The 19,076-nt window shown below is 44.3% G+C and overlaps 2 protein-coding genes and 1 long non-coding RNA gene across 54 annotated transcripts in view; 2 read left to right on the top strand and 1 right to left on the bottom strand.

The window, feature by feature from the left end:
- The window catches only part of LOC106827877 (nuclear body protein SP140-like), a 72,433-nt gene extending 67,127 nt beyond the window's left edge, over window positions 1–5,306 (bottom strand). For 7 of the 50 annotated variants that reach the window (XM_070489499.1, XM_070489495.1, XM_070489493.1 and 4 more), the window contains exons 1-4: window positions 5,189–5,258; window positions 3,388–3,515; window positions 763–911; window positions 511–685 (exon numbers count right to left, since the gene is read on the bottom strand). Coding sequence is in view for 34 of the 50 variants with exons in the window: in XM_070489497.1 (XP_070345598.1) it covers window positions 763–794 (32 nt within the window). In the remaining 16 variants the exon portion in view is untranslated. Of the gene's footprint in view, window positions 1–510; window positions 686–762; window positions 912–3,387; window positions 3,519–5,188 lie in introns of all 50 variants that reach the window. The other 43 variants (XM_044751232.2, XM_070489460.1, XM_070489453.1 and 40 more) reach the window with 20 other exon arrangements.
- On the top strand, window positions 1,045–2,702 carry LOC139041043 (uncharacterized). The gene is made up of 3 exons (XR_011495520.1): window positions 1,045–1,143; window positions 2,353–2,455; window positions 2,579–2,702. It is a non-coding gene; the product is annotated as an uncharacterized lncRNA (long non-coding RNA).
- Window positions 5,014–19,076, top strand: part of SP110 (SP110 nuclear body protein) — a 43,611-nt gene continuing 29,548 nt past the window's right edge. For all 3 annotated transcript variants that reach the window (XM_070489448.1, XM_070489447.1, XM_070489449.1), the window contains exons 1-7: window positions 5,014–5,433; window positions 8,284–8,431; window positions 10,025–10,193; window positions 11,325–11,591; window positions 12,898–12,981; window positions 14,604–14,681; window positions 16,530–16,598. In XM_070489448.1, the coding sequence (XP_070345549.1) occupies window positions 8,285–8,431; window positions 10,025–10,193; window positions 11,325–11,591; window positions 12,898–12,981; window positions 14,604–14,681; window positions 16,530–16,598 (814 nt within the window). In that variant the 5' untranslated portion in view covers window positions 5,014–5,433; window position 8,284. The remainder of the gene's footprint in view (window positions 5,434–8,283; window positions 8,432–10,024; window positions 10,194–11,324; window positions 11,592–12,897; window positions 12,982–14,603; window positions 14,682–16,529; window positions 16,599–19,076) is intronic.

A 19,076-nucleotide genomic window follows, 5' to 3' on the forward strand; every position in this document is an offset into this window, starting at 1 on the left:
TGTTAGCTCAGGGCCAATTTCTCCTCACCGGAAAAAAAAAAAAAGAAAAAAGAAATAGCACCACCTCAGAGTTCCAGGTCAGAGGAGTTTCTACACATTTTTATATTGCTTTAATTTTTACCAACAAAAATGTATTGATCTATTTGTCTTGAATTTTTAGAAGACATTTTTCATCATTCTCTAACCAGACATGTAACACATCCCAGAAGAGAAGAAGCAACGCTCATCACCCAGCTGATTACGTTGTTCACATTGGGTACCATCTACTTTCACTTCCACCTATCAAGTGCTCACGGACACTCTCTGGCTCAGGGCCACATAGATGGTCTCTGAGCAGAACTGGCCCCCAACTACCCAGAATCTTGAAAAAGTTTGACAATAGTCAGACATTCAACTTGAATGTTAATCTTTCTAAAAAAGACCTTTTCTGGACGGAGCTGTCTTTTGGGGTGGGGATAGAGGAGGCTTGGGGAAGTGAGAGGTTTCAGAGGGTGTGAGGAATCATCCAACCTTGCAGCACAGCCTCACGTGGACCAGGAAGTTCCAACAGCGCCGCTCAGCTGCATAGCATTTACACAAAAAGGAGGCGAAGCGAGTCAGGGTGACCTCAAGTTCCACAGCAATTTTAAAACTCTGATTTCTTCATTGTCTATTTATGCGTAATCTCTTCTATCTGAGAAGCAGGCTGGGTAGACAGAAATAACAAATGTACACACCGACCTTACGAAAAACGAAAGACATGAAGAGGAGGCCAGGACTAACCTGCAGTTGAAGTCGCTGCCTCCACTTGCCATCTTCTATTCCTGGCCCCGCTGGGCCACGGAGCTGGCCTAGGATCACACTTGGTCAGACTTTCACTGCCTCTGTGCCTTCTTAGAATCTGACGAGAGCGTCTGCCTGTGGATCAATTCCTTGAGTGTGCCACCCAAAGGGTAAAAGAAAAATGAAGTTGCCGAACAGCGTGACGTAGCTGCACCAGGAGGCTGGCCTTCCTTCTGCCCAATCTCTGAGGCTGTCTCAGCCCCGAGGAGGAGGAGCAGGGCCAGTCCCAGGCATCCACAGAAGAGAGCGGGCTGCTTGTTCATGTAAAGGCGGAAGGGCAGAAAAGTCCCCTTAACTCAGACAGATCACAGCTGTTTTGAGGTAGGGTTTGAGGTAGTTTATATGGGAAGGAATTATATTGCTGTGGGGTGGTTGTGAGAAAGAAAAGAGAAAGCCAGACATTTCAGATCTTCTCTCAGGCCCATGGGCTGGCTGGGCACAGCAGTGAGCCCGGACTAAACGAGTTAGGCCCAGTGTTCAGACGCAGAGCTAGAGAGAGCTGAAATGCTTGGCATTATAAGGGGAGAAGTTGTTCTTCAAATTTCTGGAGAGCAGCCAGAGTTAAGAGAGAACTCTCCCAAATCCTGCAACCAGAGGAAAGTGCCAGGTTTGGTCAGAGAAGCCTGATGTGCAATTCCAAGCTTTCTTGAATATGTGGGCACTTTACAAATGCAACCAGGAGTGATTGGGGAAAAATGAGCTTCAACTAGTTGCTGAAATCTCGAGGAGAGCAACAGGCTTCTCTTGGATGGGGAAAGGTCCAAAACAGAGATGACCTAGACCTTACAGGACAATGTGATGCTGGCTAACAAGGGCATTACATTTATGTTTGCACATAATTTTTTCATTTATACCCAGCCCTCATTCTGTAAAGGATTTGAGGCAACTTACAGAAACACACTACATCAGCACAAAGGTGAAACATAAAGAAATGGGAGTAAAGTACAAATAAATGAAATAAGCAAAACCAGAGGGCTGGAAATCCAGGCAGGACAATGGGTCAAAGACAAAGGCAAATGGGAGGCAGAGTGTCTGTAGAATCCAGGGCCTCCATCAGAGCCGTGGGCCAAAGCAGGTGAGGCCTCGGAAGCCAGAAGCAAAGCAGTATGTTTCCAAGGTATGTTTCACTGAATCCACTTCTGGCTCATTATAGATGTGCTGGCATATTTGCATAAATATGTTTGTAAAGTATAGAAGACAAGAGATTTCTACCTCTCTGCCCACTTCTGCTCTTTCCTTCCCCCACAGAAGTGAACACCAGTCTGGCCAGGACTGACTCCAGACGCCAAGGACACTGATGAGGACATCATTAGCAGTGGGCCTGGTCTGTGTGCCTGCCAGGTGCTGCACACACATAGGACTAGCTGCCTCTCTTTTTCCTTCCCTCACTTTGTGGGGCAAAGAGGCTCAAAAGCTGAGCCTCTGTTGGGCATGGCTGCCCTCTGCTCTCAGCCTCCATGGGAGCACAGTGGCCCAGACAAGGCTTGGCACAGACTACACCTGCCCTCTCTCTCCTCTTTCTTCCCATAGGTAGCAGGCTGACCCAGACCACTGCTGAGCTGATGCCGATATAGATGTGTCAGCTTTTTTTGCTTACAAGCAAAAGTCTTTGGTGTCCCTCAGCTGACTTGTGGTAGGACTGAGACTTAAGGGGTATTCCTGACAAGTTTGCAACATCATGCATTAGCCCATAAAACAATAGGCTGGAATTTTACCTTCTATTTCCCACTGTCGTGTTTTTCTCTATGTTCACTAGAGATCAATCTCTCCGGGATGAAGGATGCCTGGATCAAGACCATCTATGACCATCAGGTGGTGCCTGACTCCTAGTGCAGGAGTGGAGCAGTCTTCTTTTTCTTTCACATGACCCATGATGTAAGAAGATATGGCCTGCCTCCTTGCTCTGTTCTCCACCCAGATTTAGGCCAAGTAGGCGATAATCTCTGAAAGCCAGTTGATGCTTTCTTTCTACCTTAAAGATTTCCCTCCATTTTGCTAAGTATGCTGAGATCTGACGCTTGGAATCAAGAGTGAATTGTAGAGTCCTGGCCACAGTCCAGTGCTAAATGTTAATTTGCTATCTTGCCCCTGCTTGCCAAAGTCTACCAAACGCCTATCTTGAGACACTAACAGGATGTTCACTACTTTCATGTCCAATTAGGTCAGATAATCAATCCCAGATTGATCACATTTCCTTGCAGGTCCATTGTCTACAATTCACTCTCTGACACCAAGTTTTTAATCAGTTGGGGTTTGGGGGTACAGGTAGCCCAAACTGACTCTGGCTAACCCAAGCAGAAAATCCATTTCTTAGAAGTATATTGGGTAGCTCACAGAATTCATGGGAATGCTGAAGGAGCAGGATAAGAAAATAGGCAGTCTGGACAGTAAGATCCCCAGCCCACGTCATTCCACGGGCCTCAGGTATACGGTGTGCAGCCATTGACTTAGCAAATGTGTTCTTTCCATTCTCATTAGAAAGGAAGATCAGAAACAATTTTCGTATGTCACATGATGATAAAAAGTATTCACTTTTAGTTTTGTCTCAGGGTTATATTAACTCACCTGTCCTTTGTCATAGTATAGTCCAAAGAGATCTGGATCGCCTGGACATCCCATAGAACATCAGGCTGATGGATTACACTGGTGACATCATGGTGATCAGACAGATGAGCAAGAGGTGGCCAGCACACCTGCTAAAGAGGAATCAATTACTGAGCCGCAGCAACAGGGATGAATCTCAAAAGCATTACGATGGGCAAAAGAAGCCAGATGCCAAAAAGCACATGCTGTATGTTTCTACTGACGTGAAACTTTAATACGGGCAAAACAACTCTGTAGTAATAGAAAGCAGATCAGTGGTTGCCTGATGCTGGGGAGGAGCTTGGGAGGGGACTCTCTGAGAGCGATGGGATGGAAATCATCTATATCTTAACTGTGGTTATGATTGCATTTGTTAAAACTCATCAAAATGTGCACAAATTGAATGCATTTTATACCTCCGTAAAATTGAACTAAAAACGAATTGTACATAATTTTAGTCTCTCAGTACATATGTCACTTGTGTGTGAAATAACACTAAGGTTTTCCCATTATTAGCGTGTCCTCAAGTGTGTCACTGAGAAGCATCTTTTGTCCTTATTCACATCTTTTTCTAGTTTGATGATTTTTGTCCAGTCTGACATTACATTCCCACTCCTGCCTTCTTTTCCCTTTTTCTGTTTTTGTTTTTACATCTGCCCAGGATATCTCTGGGCAGGTCTAAAACAGGAGGTTCCTCGTACCCAGGCTTCTGGGATCCACAGAGGGATCCTCCAGGTTAAGTGGAGGGATTCTGGTAAGCGAAGTGTGACAGTTGCATGAAACAGTCTTAATCCCTCTTAACCGCTGATGTCCCCTGGGCTTGAAGTGCTGAGTGTCACCAAGCACTGAGGCAACACTGCACCCTCTCCTCGGCTGTTGGCATCACACTTTTTCCTGCACCTCCCTCCATCACCGTTGTCTTACTGTGGCTTCCGCGCCTCTGCCATCCCCACGGTGGTGCCCTGCTGCTGGGGTATATGCTTGGGTGGGACGGGCTCTGCTGGTGCCTCCAGAGGGAACATGGAAGGCTTCCTAGAGCCTAGAATGGTGTTTCCCATCTTTTTACTGAGTGGTTTATGGGTATCTTTTTAGGGGAAACTCAAGCTGAATACATTTGAGAATTATTTACTTAAATAAAGTTAATCAGATTTCTATACTTTAGGATTTCTCACAGGACCTACATGCCAATGTACACTAGGACTCTTAAAAGGGGGTCTACAGAAGGAGGCATTCCCATCTCCCCTGGAGTGGCTGTCCTACAATCTTCCCCTGGCCCTGGCTCTGCCTTAGACTTCCACACACAGCCGGCTCTCAGCTGCCTGTCTGACTCCCAGTGACTTTCCTACCTGAAGGTCTGCCGACCTCTGCATGATTTCAATTGTATTTAGGTTCCCTTTTATTTCAATTTTCTTAGGTAATAATTTTATCCTGACAAATTAGAGGCATTTCTGAGTCGCCTCACCTCCACTTTGGTTTCCTGTTTTTTTAAAGTTTGATGATTTCTACTTAATTTATTCAGTTATGTAACCATCACCATCAACACAATCCAGTTTGGGAACATATTCGCCACCCCAAAGGGTATAAAAGGAGGACAAGTGATGGGGAAATAGAGATGGGTAGGGAAGCAGGCAGATGGTGGATTCCCAGACTCCCAGGACCCTGGGGCTGGACCCCTATGCCTCCTCCTCTCTGTACACCCCTCCCAGGCTGGTCCTGATTGGCAGTACCCCGTCCTCCCCCTCCCCCCCGCCGCCCGCAATCCCTGAATCCCCTGGGATCTCACAAGCGTCCAGAGGGGGAGAGAGGCAGCAGACACTCCAGCCCTGCCTTCAGCTTCCTGCCCAACGTGCTCCAAATAGTTTCACTTTTCTTTTCTCAGAAGCCTCGCCCACCTTGCCTGTGGCCAAGCACAGACTTCCGGTTTCACCCACTTCATCTCTTTGCTATTCTCTCAGTCTTCCAGGAGTGATCCCGGGCCCAGCCGCTGGACCTGGAAAGGGGCAAGAGCAGCTGGCTAACAGCATCCAGGTGGGTTTTTGGCTCAGCTGCTTTGTTCATTTTTGGTAATTGGGCTTTCACAATTAATTTCCTGGCAGCAGCTGCAGGGCGGAACTCAGCTATTTAAAGTTAGGCTCTCTCTTCACAAAATAGTGCTTTCTAAAGAGGTAGAGAGGGTAAGTGGGATCTAATGGGAGCTTGTTAAAAAGAAGGACAGACGCAGGGGGGAAGCAGACACACAGCTCAACTCTTTTTTCCCTAAATTCTAGCCTGTTGTTGTGGAAGGAGTGAGATTGCTTCTAACCCCCTCGGCCATGCTCTGTGATCCTGCACTCTGCCCCAAACAGGCGACTCACTCTCTATCCACTGTGTAAGTGACTAGAGGCAGCTGGGGAGCTGGTGGAAAAGAGAAAATAAGAAGAGAACAGTTAATTTCCTCTCTAGTATATCATGAACTTTTTGTAAATTTTCTTTAAGCATGTTCATGACTATTTCCTTGAAATAAATTCCTAGAAGTCAAGTTTGGGACTCAAGGGAACATATATTTTAGAGTATTTGACACTGATTACTAAATTAGCCTACAGAACGTTGGATCTGTTTACATTTCCACCAAGAGCATCTGCGATTATTTCTAGTATTTTCTATCTTGGCCAACTTGATAGGCAAATATGTTATCAAGTTGTCTTCCTTTGCACTGTTCTACCTACTAGTGAGTTACTGTTTTTTTTAATCTATTATGCATTTGACTTAATTGCTTGTTTATATCTTTTGCTTTTTTTCTACATAGATGTTTGTCTTTTGCTCATTCATTTTTAAGACTCCTTTACAGAATAAAAATCTGAACACTCGCATATGACACTTAATGTCACACACCAGTAAGAAATGGAGCTTTAGTCAGACAAGCTCTGCTTTGCCACTGAATACCTGGGGCTAGTTACTTAACCTCTCTGTACCTCACTTTCATTCTTCGGAATGGTAACAGATGAAGAGTGAGGAACCTGGAGAATGTTCTGCACCGAATTCTGTTGTATAATTAATCATCCTAAATGTAACCCCAGGGCCCCTTCCTCTTCTTATCGTGTGTTCACTCTCGCTTTCTCTGGCTCTGTGCTGATCTTTGCAATGTCTTTCTCGGTCCTTACCCTGTCCATATCATGGATGCTCTATTTCTCTCCCATCTGTCCTCTATCTTCCAGGATTTCTTCACGACTATAGACTCCCTATGGCATCTTTTCTTGTTTTCCAAGACTGTTGTGGATTAGTCTTTTTTACAACATGTATTTTTTTCTGTCAAACTTAAAGGATTTGGGAATGATGAGAGAGAGACAGGGGTTTTCAATCTGCCGCTGGGATGAAACCCCTAGAAATCCTCATTAATTACAGTGCAATCTTCTCTTTGATACAAAATGAAGTTGGAAAAATGGGGTCCCTGTTTGTTTTATTTGTTAAAAAATCACTAGGTGATTGAATTTTTTGTTAGCACTTTCTTTTTTTGGCAATTTGCCAAGAATGTCATCTGTAAATTTCCTACCTATTACAATATTGATATTTTCTCATGGCCTATCAATGGTCAATTTTTATGAATGTTGCATGGGCATGAGAAAAAGCACGTCTCTTCTGAAATATAAAATTGATACATAAAATAAATAAGTTAAGTCAACTTTGCCAATCATGTCTTTCACATTCTTGCTGTCTTTATTTATGTTTGGCCTATTTATGTGTCGAAGATGGTGTTACCAAGCAATGAGCTCGCTCTGCTTGCCGAGATCTGAGCTAATTAACCACAATGAGTTAGAGATGAAGAAAGGAAGCTTTATTCAATGAGACAGCATAACCAGAAGATGGCAGACTAATGTCTCAAAAAAGTCTTCAAGAATTACAGAATCTTGAGGCGGTTATATAGGGGAAGTGGGCGGTAAGGAGGAGGTTTAGAAATGTCGGCCTTCAGAACTGACCCACTCCGGGGTTCCTCGTTGTTCTTCTGTCAGTGAAAATGAATATCCTACAGGTGTCCCTTCTTCCTGGAGGCCTTCTTGTTCCTTGAGGAAATTTGTTAAGATTGTTAAGAACCAAGCTATCAGAACCTCAGCAGGGGTATGTGAAAATCATGAAATCATGTAGTAATTTATAATGATTACATGCTAGGAGGGTTTTAACTAGGAAAGGGTCATGTAGCCTGACAAGATGGCCTCATTTATGTTCACTTACAATTGTAGGTGGCTTATTAAAATTACTAAGTGTTATCAGGTTTCCATCTTTTTACCGTTTTTAGGTGGTCCCTTTTTCACTAGCTATGCTAGTTTCTGCCTTAACCTGCAGTCCAGGCAAGCTTGTTTACCTCAGTTCAATATAGCCACAGACCACAGCACTTACGGCTATAACCAGACTTACACAGACTGTAAGCCTGGAACCACAAAGTAAGAATTTGTTCCCCTCTACCACTTCCAAGTTGTGCAACTTATTAAACCTGTCTATGTCTCAGTGTCCTTGACAACATACATGCAAGCAATCATAGTACCATCTTGCAAGGGTTTTGTGAAGATCAAATAAGTTACTGCATGTAAACCCATAGAAAAAACATCTGGCACACAGGAAGCAATCAATAAATATCAGCTCTTTTTAATATCTGCCTTATGTTTACCAGCAGCCCCCTTGGGATTTTTGCATCATAGTTTCGGTCTCTTTGAGCCTCCATTGTTGCTGGTGTTGTCATTGCTTCCTATATCCATGAGTCTTTGAGGCAGACATTGCTTTGCAGACTGCTCAGGGATGCCTTTGGGACAAGAATGCTTGTCTGTGGATGCCCAGTGAACACAACGCGCAGCTCCCCAAGCTCCTCAGAGTCTTTGCTTCCTTTTTCTTCTCACGCCTCTTCCATAGGATGTTCACCATGACTAGGGCCTTAGAAGAGGCTCTCCTCCAGCACTTCATATGTCAGAAGCTGCAGATTTCTTATGCCATAGATAAGACATTTCCCTTCTTCGAAGGCCTCCGAGACAGCTCCTTCATCACCGAGAGAATGTACAGGGTGAGTCATGCTGATCGCTTTGCCACGGCGGCCTAGCTCCCATCAAGAATGCCCAGTTATGGAAGTCCCACAAACCCCAGGGCTTTTAGAGTTTGGAAGGCCCAGCCCAAAATGTTTATTATCAGAGAAAGAGGATGGCTCAAACCAGGTGGCTTAATCCAAAGAGATGTATTCTCTCACAGTTCTGGGGGCCAAAAGTCCAAAATCAAAGTGTTGGTAAGGTTGATTACTTCTAGAAACTCTGAGGGAGAATCAATTCCCTGACTTTTCCCTACCTCCTGCTGGTGCTGGCAATCCTTGGTATCCTTGGCTTATAGAAACATCACTTCAGTCACTGTTTCCATCTCTACATTGCCTTCTCTTTTTCCTATATTCCCCATTTCTTTTCTAAGGGCACTTGTCATTGTGATTTAGGGCCCAACCTAATCCAGGATGATCTCATCTCAAGATATTTAACTTAGTTGTACCTGCAAAGACTTTTTTCCCAAATGGTGTCACATTCATTGGTTTCAAGTGGACATATCTTTGGGAGGAAGGGCACCATTCAACCCACTAAGGGCACCATCCCAATTCCTAAGAGCTTGTCACTCACAGTTCATTCTGATGTGAAGCCAGGCAGGCACTGGGAGATATGGCTATGTGAACAAAAATGATATTCTTTTCCTATAATTTGGATTTTTTAAAGCATTTCCTGAGCCGCAGGCCAAGGGAAGGGGTAACAGTGGTAGAACAATCTCCCCTGAGTCTTGGTCTGGTTGAGTCCAACCTGTCTTCAGATGACAGCCCAGATGTCATCCTCAGAGAGGCCTCCTTGACCCACTTGTCTAACTAAGACCCCCTCATATTCTTTCTCATAGCAGTCTGTGCTTTCCCTTCCTAACACTTCTCTCAATGGTAATTGAGTGATTATTATTTAATGCCCATCTTCTCCACCTGACAGTGCTCCTCCTCCAATATGGGTAGCACCATGTTGATCTTATCTATTGCTCCGTACCCAAGGACTAGCTCAACGAGCCTTGTAGGCACTCAATAAGTATTTTGCAATCAATTCTCCTTTTGGCCATGCTTCTTCTTCTGGCCAACTTCTCATCAAGAGGAATTATTAGGATAATTTCTCTGTGGCTGGAACCCATTCAGGTCATCTCAAGTCTGAGAGAGAGAAAAAGAGCAGAGGCTAACAAGCAATCACCAGAATTGGCACTTGTGACCAACCATTAGGTCCATTGCTGAGGAGTCCACCCCAGATCCTTAGAGAATTAATTACACAGCACAGCCCCTGACTCCCCTTTTCTTCATTAAAATTTCTCTCTTCCCTCAAATGTACCTAAAATAAGATTCACAAAGCAGACTTATTTTAAAGAAGGCTAAATTATTTATTCCTATGACTAACCATCCAAATATATGAGCAATTACAAAATTAAATGTGTGGGACTGAGACTTCTCTACATCAGAGAAGTTGACTATAAATTTATGTCAAATTCCTTCTTAAAAGAGCAAAACAGCCTTCTTAGAACTTAGAAAACCAAAAATGTCTAATAAACCTCCATTCCATTTTATAATCATTTCTAATAATCCTTCATTCCATTTTTTAAGGAATCTCTGGAAGCCCATAGCAATCAGGTTCCTGTATCCAGACTGGTGTACAACATTCTCACCAAATTGGAGAAGACGTTTAATCTGTCACTTCTGGAGATGTTGTTCAGCCGAATTAACCTGTGTGAATACCCCAAACTGAAGACAATTCTCGAGAGCTTCAAAAATGGTATGAGACACCAGCACTAAAATCATTTTAGGTTTGAGGAACAATACTTTGGCCAAAGCACATGGTTCAGTTATCTGAGAATCACAGGGGGAGGACGAGCAGATCGCACTGGATTGAGATGTTATATTAGTGTAGTCACCACTGTTGACAGCTCTTCATCTGCTTTCTGACACTTTACCATCAAGAGGCTCCTCCCAAAAGGAAGAAATGATTCCTTGAGCTAAAGGGGCAGCCAAAGAGTAAAGTCCTCCTCCAGGCAGGCACAGCTGCATGTGGGCCCATGCTCCTGGCAGCATTTGGGACAGTGCTGGGAGAAATGTGTTCTCAAAGGCAGAGCTAAGCAAGTCTGAGAGCCAGAGGAACCACACTCTGATGTACCCTTCTGGCCTGGCTGAGCTCAAGCATCTTTCCAGATCTGCAACTCTGTGATTTTGTTCTGGCTTCCTCTCCAAAATCCAACTTACCTTCCTTTTTCTGTTCACTGATTGAGACCATTTTACTTCTGAAATAAATGATGGAGAAGTATCATAAGAGAAGCCCAGCACTGGCCATGCAGGGGAACAGCATACAGAAAGCCAAAGGCCTGGGGATTGGGGATGGGAGGAAAGTTTGGTGTGGCCTGATCATAAGGTGCAAGGCTTGGAGGCATGGAGTCTGACTGCAGAGATGAACAGAAACCAGAATGTTAATGTCCTAATACAGCATGCTAAGGGGTTTATATTTATCTTATTTGCTCCAGGAAGGTGTGATACATATATTTATTTATTAAACAGGGGCATCTGTTAAAATTATAACATTGTACATAATTGGCTAAATTCTGAAACCAAAATTAAAGAAAATTAAATCCCTAGGTACAGAGTCAAACTCAACTTTGTATATAAAACCACTTTGGTATTAGATCAAGATTAGACGCCGTTACTATAGCACTGGATGCCCAAATCAAATACATAAAATAGAAGGAGGCCAAAAATGGACAATGATGATGATGAATTGGATCTATGCACCCGGGGGACAATAAATAACTCTATGCCCTGGCCTATTGGAAGTCATGCTTAGTAAAGACGCCAAACCCCTTCCCCAAATAATTCTGAGTCTCCAGGGTGTTGATGTGTGCTCCTTTGCCAATCCCAGTTGTCACTTCCTATGGAGGAGGGAGCAGAACCACGCCCATCCTCCTGGAAGTCCCAGCCAACCCAGCAGAAAGGAGCTCCCACAAGGCCCTGCTGCCGCTGCCCCCAACTCAACACCCTCCACCGAAAGGCCCACCCTGTGCGCCCAGAGTCAGTGAGCCTGGAGCATCCACACAACACAGTGTTGAGATTCCGGATGAGCCACCCAGCCCTTCTGGCCCTGCTGTGGCTCGCCCAAAAGTCGCCCAAGAAGAAAGGATCACTCCAGGTAAGAAACAGACCGTGTCCAACACCTGTGCATCTCCCACCTAGAGTGCCTGGGACCATGTCTAGAACCACAGGGTCCCATCTTTTTGTTGATCTGGTCCTTCCCATGCACCCACCTGCCATTCACAGCCCTGTCCAAGATGGATTACAGGCACTGCCAGGGGCCTGGGTAGGCCTAGAGCCCAGAACATCTGCTTCCCACCCCTGGAACAGCCGTACTCTCTGCCCTTGGGTTTTGGTGCTCTGTCTGCCCCAGGCATTCTTAGTATTCACTCCTCTCCCTGGTGCCCTGTCCCTGTAACCTGTAATGATTTTTATTCCTCTCTTCAATGAACAATGACAATCTAACATCCCACATAAATGATGAAGAAGAATCACACAAGATGCCTGGCACTCCCCCTGCCACTGTGCAAGGTGATGTTGCTTGGGGCTGACTTAGTTTAGCTCGAGGTGGTCATGAAGGGAAAACACACACCCACAAACCTAGAGGCTTGTGGTAGGAACCCTGGGAGAAAGAACCGGGTATGATAAAAAAAAAAGAAAGAAACAGAAGAGGACTGATGCACTGACTGGGCACAGGACTGCTTGTCAAGGATACCACCACAGCCAGTCTGATGCTGGGATGTCCAACAGCCATGTCCAACCAAACACACTGCTCTGAATTGGCAAGTAACTTTGCAATACATTCATCGTGACCCTTACCCGATTGCTCACCCTCTGATTATGGGGCCTTTCAGTTTCTCCCATATTCATTTTTATATGGTTTGGATTCTAAGAATAATGTTATTGAAATTATTGGAAAAGATGATAAATATTTAAAGGTCTGCTGGACCTGATTTAGCTTCTAAAACTGTGTCCCTTAGCTCCCCCAAGCCATCATTATAAAAGACTATGATTACATTAAATATGACAGTGGAAGATTATTGGGTGCTGTCAAAAATGGTATCATGGATTCTGAGCTCTTCAATACTGAGACTAAAGGGCCCTATTTGGTCCAAATGTTTCCTCCACTCCTCTAATACATACCATCCAAATAAGATTAACATAATCATGAAGCCAATAACAATGGAAGATTCCATCTTCCAGATTTTCAAAAGAAAAAAATAAGTACCATTATTAAATTAATAAGTAGCTAATTGAAAGGAAATGATTGTTTACTCTCCCACTCTCTCCCACCCTTACCAGGCCTTGGTGTTCAGTTGGCCCCATCATTTTTACTGGCTGGAATAGATTGTTCTCATTCCTTCTACCTCTGGTCCCTCCTTGCTGGTCCTGGGATCTGACATTTCCTTTCTTCCTCTGCTCAGCATCCAGTGACAACCTGAAACCCCAAATAAAAGTCAAAGAAGACACTCAAGAAATGCCCTGTGCTCCCTCAGGCCCAGTGCAAGGTAAACGTGATTTGGATGAGTTAAGTTCGCCTTAGTTTTTGTGTCTTCCAAGAGCAGAAGCCATGCTGACCTTCTAGGAACAGTGCTCTCTGCTCTCTATTGCCATCTTTGCCCAGCTTCTGGCTGCTCACCTAGTCCTCAAGAGCTTAGACAAGCAGGAAACCTGAATTCTTGAGTGGAGACAGAGTCACAAGGAAGGGTAAGGGAGATGAGTCCGGGAAAAGTAGACTGAGAGGGAAGCACCGATGATAAGGGATGGGAGCCCCACTAGTATCCACTGGACTTGGACTCCAAACACAACTACAGGGTCTGCAAAGGGAGAACATTCATCTGCCAGGAGGATGTCAAGGAAAGGACGAGGGATCGAGTCAGGGCAGGACTGTTTGACTCAGCCATTCTCGGAGGCCACTTCAATAAGATAAAGCTCAAAACTGCTCCATCAAAATGCAAAGCAAACAAAAACATGGTGTGGCCCTCGCACTGAATTGTTGCCCCTGACATGGATGGTCCTCCTTCCCAGCCCCCACCCTGACTGTGGGGAAATTTCATCTCTCGTCATTTCTAAGTTGTTTGGATTTTGTGTGTGTGTGTGTGCGAGGAAGATTGGCTCTGAGCTAACATCTGTTGGCAATCCTCCTCTTTTTGCTTGAGGGAGATTGTTGCTGAGCAAACATCTGTGCCAATCTTCTTCTATTTTTTACGTGGGATGCTGCCACAGCGTGGCTTGATGAACAGTGCTTAGGTCCATGCCTAGGATCCAAACCTGTGGACCCTGGGCTGCCGAAGCAGAGTGCACAAGCATAACTACTACACCACCAGCCCAGCCCCTAAATGGTTTGGATTTTTATCAGTAGATATTATTTAAATAATTTGAAATGCGACAAATGATTTAAAAGGTGTAATGACTGCTTGCTACCTGTCTCAGGGACCTGTTCCTAAGCAGGCCAGAATTTGAAACAGATCTCACAGCATTGTGTAAACAAGAAGGTGACAGCCTTTTGTGAGATGGCCTTTATTTGTTATGGCTTCAAGTCCTTCTGACTTTCTTAGTGCAGCAAAAACTAGCCGAACTTTGTCTACCTTTGCTGTTAACACTTGCTAGCAACTACAGGCTAGCTCCTGCTTTCTTCATCAGTCTTTGTACATGCAAACATGTAAGGCACGTAGCCTCCTTCACTCTTTCTCAAGATTAAATAATCACAGATACAGCAAATATCCATTCACAGACATCTAGGCAATAGCATGTATTTTTCATGTGGCAGAGACATTCCCTTCATTGTGGCCATCAGAATTAAAGGTCACAACACACACTGCTCTCAGCTTCATTCCCTGAGTGAAGGCTGTTGACAGCCCTTGTACTTCTCTTCCACTGAGTAAGAGGAATCTCTCTAAATGGGCCAAACTGAGCCTTCTGTGTGGAGCAATTGTTCCCTGTTTCACTGTGATGGTCACACAGGTCACGATGACACAAGTTGGTCAAATCAAGGCAACCCTGCAAGCTGGCAGGTTCCCAGCCCTGTCTACACACACTCATCACCCTCCTGGGTCTCCCATTGATCTCCCTTGGCACTTTCTCTCCAGCCCTTTCTGAGCTCTGAAATGAATTCTATTTCTTCTGTCAGTGATACAAGATGATTCTCCTGAACCAAATGATGCAGAAGAGCCCCAGGAGGCATCCAGCACACCTCCCACAAAGAAAGGTAATGATTGCCTTTGTCCTGGAGATGTCTGGAGGGTGAATTTGGAGCTGCATTCTGTTCTTCCGATTATATCTTGTCATATGTACCCATTATGTGATTATTGTCAAGATGCCCGTACAGTTTGTTTCTGCAATGCCGATTCATTGCATCTTCCTCTAAGGCCTTCATGAAAATTATAGGGAAGTGGGAAGGCATTTAGGACCATTGAAATATGCACTCATTGGAACTGCCTGTTCAGAAATCATCAAAGTCTCCTATAGCCACAACTTCTTGGAGGGTTAGTTGCTCCTCCCTCTTTAACTGAAAGTTGTTTCCCAGAGAGGACTCTGCTTCCTCTTAAGACAAGGCTGCATATTCTCTGCTATCAGTCTCCTCATGGTAGAAGGTAGGTTGGATGTCCACCCCTTGTTACCCACTGCCCCCAGCCAGCCGCTTGCTCCCTGATCCTCTCCTTTGAGGCTTAACCATTCAAGTGAAACACTCACTCCCTCTTCATCACTATCATCTGTTGTTCCCCTCCATGCCCCAGCAGACCTCACGGCTCACTTAGAGTTTTTCTGTCACTTCAAGTCCTGCCATCTTCCTGGACACCTTCGAGGTATACGTGGGTAACAGGCCCATCCAATACCCTGACCTCTCAAATCTCATTCCAATGACTCCTTCCTCCACCCATTCTTGGCCTCTGTACCCAAATGCAATCCACAGGCCCTTTCTTCATTCAACCCTGGCTCAACTCCCCAATAATTAATTTAACAATTCATTTTTTTCACACCTGTCCTTGAAGCTTGCTTCTTCTGCAGCTATCGTTCAACTTCTGATATCTCCTCCTCAGCCCAATCTTAAAAAATTAATTTAAAAATATCCGCGCCTGATCTCTTCCTTATAATTTATTCCCTCTGTAGCTGTCCATTAACCTCACTTAGATGACCACTGGCCTTTCCCTTTTCCAATCCATCATCTGCCTTTCTTCACGCCCCTTCTTACCAGCTTAGAGTCCAAGATCCAGCATTTTAGTAACCCATTGCCAATATCTTAAGCTGCCTTGCCTTTCTGTCTTTTCCTATAACTCTCTGGCCAGTGTGGAAGAATCTATTATCTACTTTCTGCACACTGTATCTGAGAGCAGGCACTGCTGGGGAGAGTCGCATAGTAGGGCAGAGTGAACCCACTGTGTCTTCATGATTCCAGCGAAAATGATCCTTCCACGTGTGTGACAATTCCACGAAGTGCAATGATACTTTCAGACCCTGAGCTCTTTTTTTCAAACCTCTGAACCCCTCACCACCTCTTTTTTCCTCAAGAGATGACTTTTCCTCCTACTTCATAGGAAGACATCAAATGGGAATCACTTGCTGCTCCCAACCCTACAAGCCCTAACTGCACCTGTCCCCTCCCCTCCAGTACTGTCCTTCTCTCCAAGGCAATCCTTCTACTTCTACCTGATAGTATCCATGATCCCTTCTCTCTCTCGAGAATTCAACATCTTCCTCTCACAAAGATCTGCATTCAGCCAATGCCTAAGCCCATTATAGCTCATAAAAGGGACTTTATCTTGATCCTCATCTCTCTTCAACTGCCTCCATAGTTCTCCCTTCCATTTCACAACCAAACTTCTAGAAATGAGTTACCTAAACGCAATGTCTCCATTTCCTCATGTCTCTCTCCTCTGCCACTTTAGAATTTCTTCTCCCCTCATTACACCATGAAGCAGCATCACCTAAGGTCACCAATGACTTCCTAGCCACTATGGTTTGAAGACCAAAAGTAAAAACCGAAAATTGTTGACATATAAGTTTGGCAGATCTATGCTTGTAGCTATAAAAGATGATCTGTATCCTTTCTTTTTAGGAAAGAAAAGAAAAAGAAATGTGTGGTCAATTCCAAAGAAGAGATATCAGAAAAAAAGCCTCCCGAAAGGTAAGACGAGACTACAAGAGGAGACTGGAGACTTCTCATGCGTGTAGGTCAGTGTGGGGAGCTGAATTTTATTCTAAATGCAATGGGGAGCCATTGAAGAGATCTAATCAGTGAAGTGGCATGATCCAGTTTTAAACTTGACAAGCCAAATTTTGGTGCAGTGTAAAGAACAAGTTGGAAATAGAAAAGAAGGGAAGCGAGGAAACCATTTGGGGGGCAGATGCCATGACAGCTAATACTAACCTGGAGTCAGATCTGGCCGTGGAGATAGAGAGAAGAGAGCCAACCCAAGATCAGTTTGGAGGTAGAGTTGACAGGACTTGATAAGTTGGAAGCTGAGGATGAGAGAGGGAGAAATCAAGGCTTGCTCTTCAATTTCTGGCTTGAATGGCTGGGTGAATGGTGGTGCCCATTGCTGAGTGGGATACAAATATATTTGGGAGGAAACTCTAGAATTCCACTTTTGACCTGTCCGTCTCAGGATTTGTGCTAGCCATCTATGCTGTTGTGCCAGGTATGTGCTTTGCCAAGAACTGTGGAGGGCCTGAGATGTTACCCTACTTGCATTGTCATGTTCTTTATATATATGACTACTGTAGAAACACGAGGCACCTGGGTCAGAGAAAAGAATTCTTTGTTGATATTCACAATCAGCTTAATAGCCAGAGTAACATTGCAGCATCTATCCCCTACACACAGACCAGTAGGCAACGAGAAGAGAGCTGATGGAATCTCTCTAGTGAGGGGCAGATTACAGCCCATAGACAAGGAATGGAGAATGATGGATTTTCTGTTTATATACAGAACAAGGACAGCCATCCTCCTCCCCTCCTGAAAGGATTAAAATTTTTAAATAAGTGTGCTGCTTTGATATAGGATTGAAAAGATCCTAGGTTCTCACCCTAATCTTTTGGAATTTAAATGCAGCTTTCCAAGAGCCAGAGAAACCCCTGGTGTCTCAGGCTTTTACAGAGATGTCTCCAAGTTCTGGGCTTCATTCCTTTTGACATGTAATTACCTAAGGAGAGAAAGCTCCAATATTCCTTACACTTTGGGTCTTAACCCAGGAACCTAGCCCTGGCTGTAACCTTTTGGCAATCTCAGGAGAGGAGAAGTTTTGTTATTCTTTTAGCTCAGAGCAATTAACTAGGCAAATAGCTACAGATCTAATTCTCACGGTATGTGAAAAGTAAAATGTTTCTAAGGAAAGTGAAAGCAAACATCCCCTATCTTTATTCTGTACACATTTCTGTATCTCAGAAGGCTAGGGCTTTTTACAGAAGCACTGAGGATTTAGGGAAGTTTAATTTTCCCCACAATATGCCAATCTGGCACTCAATAAAAAATTTGGTCCAAAGATAGAAATATAAGAGTCATCAGCAAAATGAAGGTATCCAGATCCATGGGGAGAGAGAAGAGAACCCAGGATGTAGCCCTGCTCTCAGAAATCCCATTAGAAGAGGAATCCAGCAAAGCAGACTGAGAGGAAGAGACCAGTGAGGAGGGAGGTGCGCCAGGAGACAGCACATCTGTAAATCAAGACAAAATTCAAAGAAGAGGACCTTGGGTTTGGCCACAAGGTGTCACTGGAAAACTCAAGGGCACTTTTAGTGGTAATGGAGGAAGAAGCCAGCTGCAGTGGGTTGAATAATGAAAGGGAGGTGATAGCATACATAGACATTATTGCTAAAAGGAGGACACGGAGCAACAGGTGGCGGCCCAAGTCAATGGCATAAAGCTCCTTTTCCCTGACTTGGTTTACCCTTATCATGATTCCAGCACCCAAAATCACAGAGTTGGTGCCTTGTACCAACAGTACCTTTTAAGGTATTTCATAAAAATATTTTAGTTTTCTGCCTTTTACCCAAAGGTAAGTGGTCTTCCTGGGTAAGGAGGAAAGACAAGCTGCTCTCTCCCTCATTCCACATTTAAGTCAATGGCCTGTTGCCACATTGTGTGTGTTCTCTACGTTCCTTCTTGGTTTAGTATAAACTACTCACGTTATTCAACTCACACTCCATGAGCTTTGTCAACCACTCTCAAGACTTCAATCACCACCTCTATGCTGATGACTCCCAAATCTACACCTCCAACTCAGATTTGTCTTTAAGAAACATACAGCCAACTGCTTACTGGTCATCTTTGTTGCAAGTCTCCTATAGACACTCTGATCTAAATATGTCCAAAATTGATTCATCTTCTTCCCCTAAAACCTAGTCTTCTAGTCTTCAGATCTTTGCTCAACAAACATGCAGAGAACACTAATTCTGTGTATATCCATTCTGAGAGCTAACAATAGAGGTGGTTTTTTTGTTGGTGGTGGTGGTGAGGAAGATTGGCCCTGAGTTAACATCTATTGCCAATCTTTCTCTTTTTTTTCTCTCCCCAAAGCCCCAGGACATAGTTTTATATCCTAGTTGTTTGTCCTTCTTGTTCTTCTATGTGGGATGCCACCTCAGCATGGCTTGTTGAGTGGTG

This window comes from Equus asinus, chromosome 19 (assembly GCF_041296235.1).
Source record: "Equus asinus isolate D_3611 breed Donkey chromosome 19, EquAss-T2T_v2, whole genome shotgun sequence".
Lineage (NCBI taxonomy): Eukaryota > Metazoa > Chordata > Mammalia > Perissodactyla > Equidae > Equus > Equus asinus.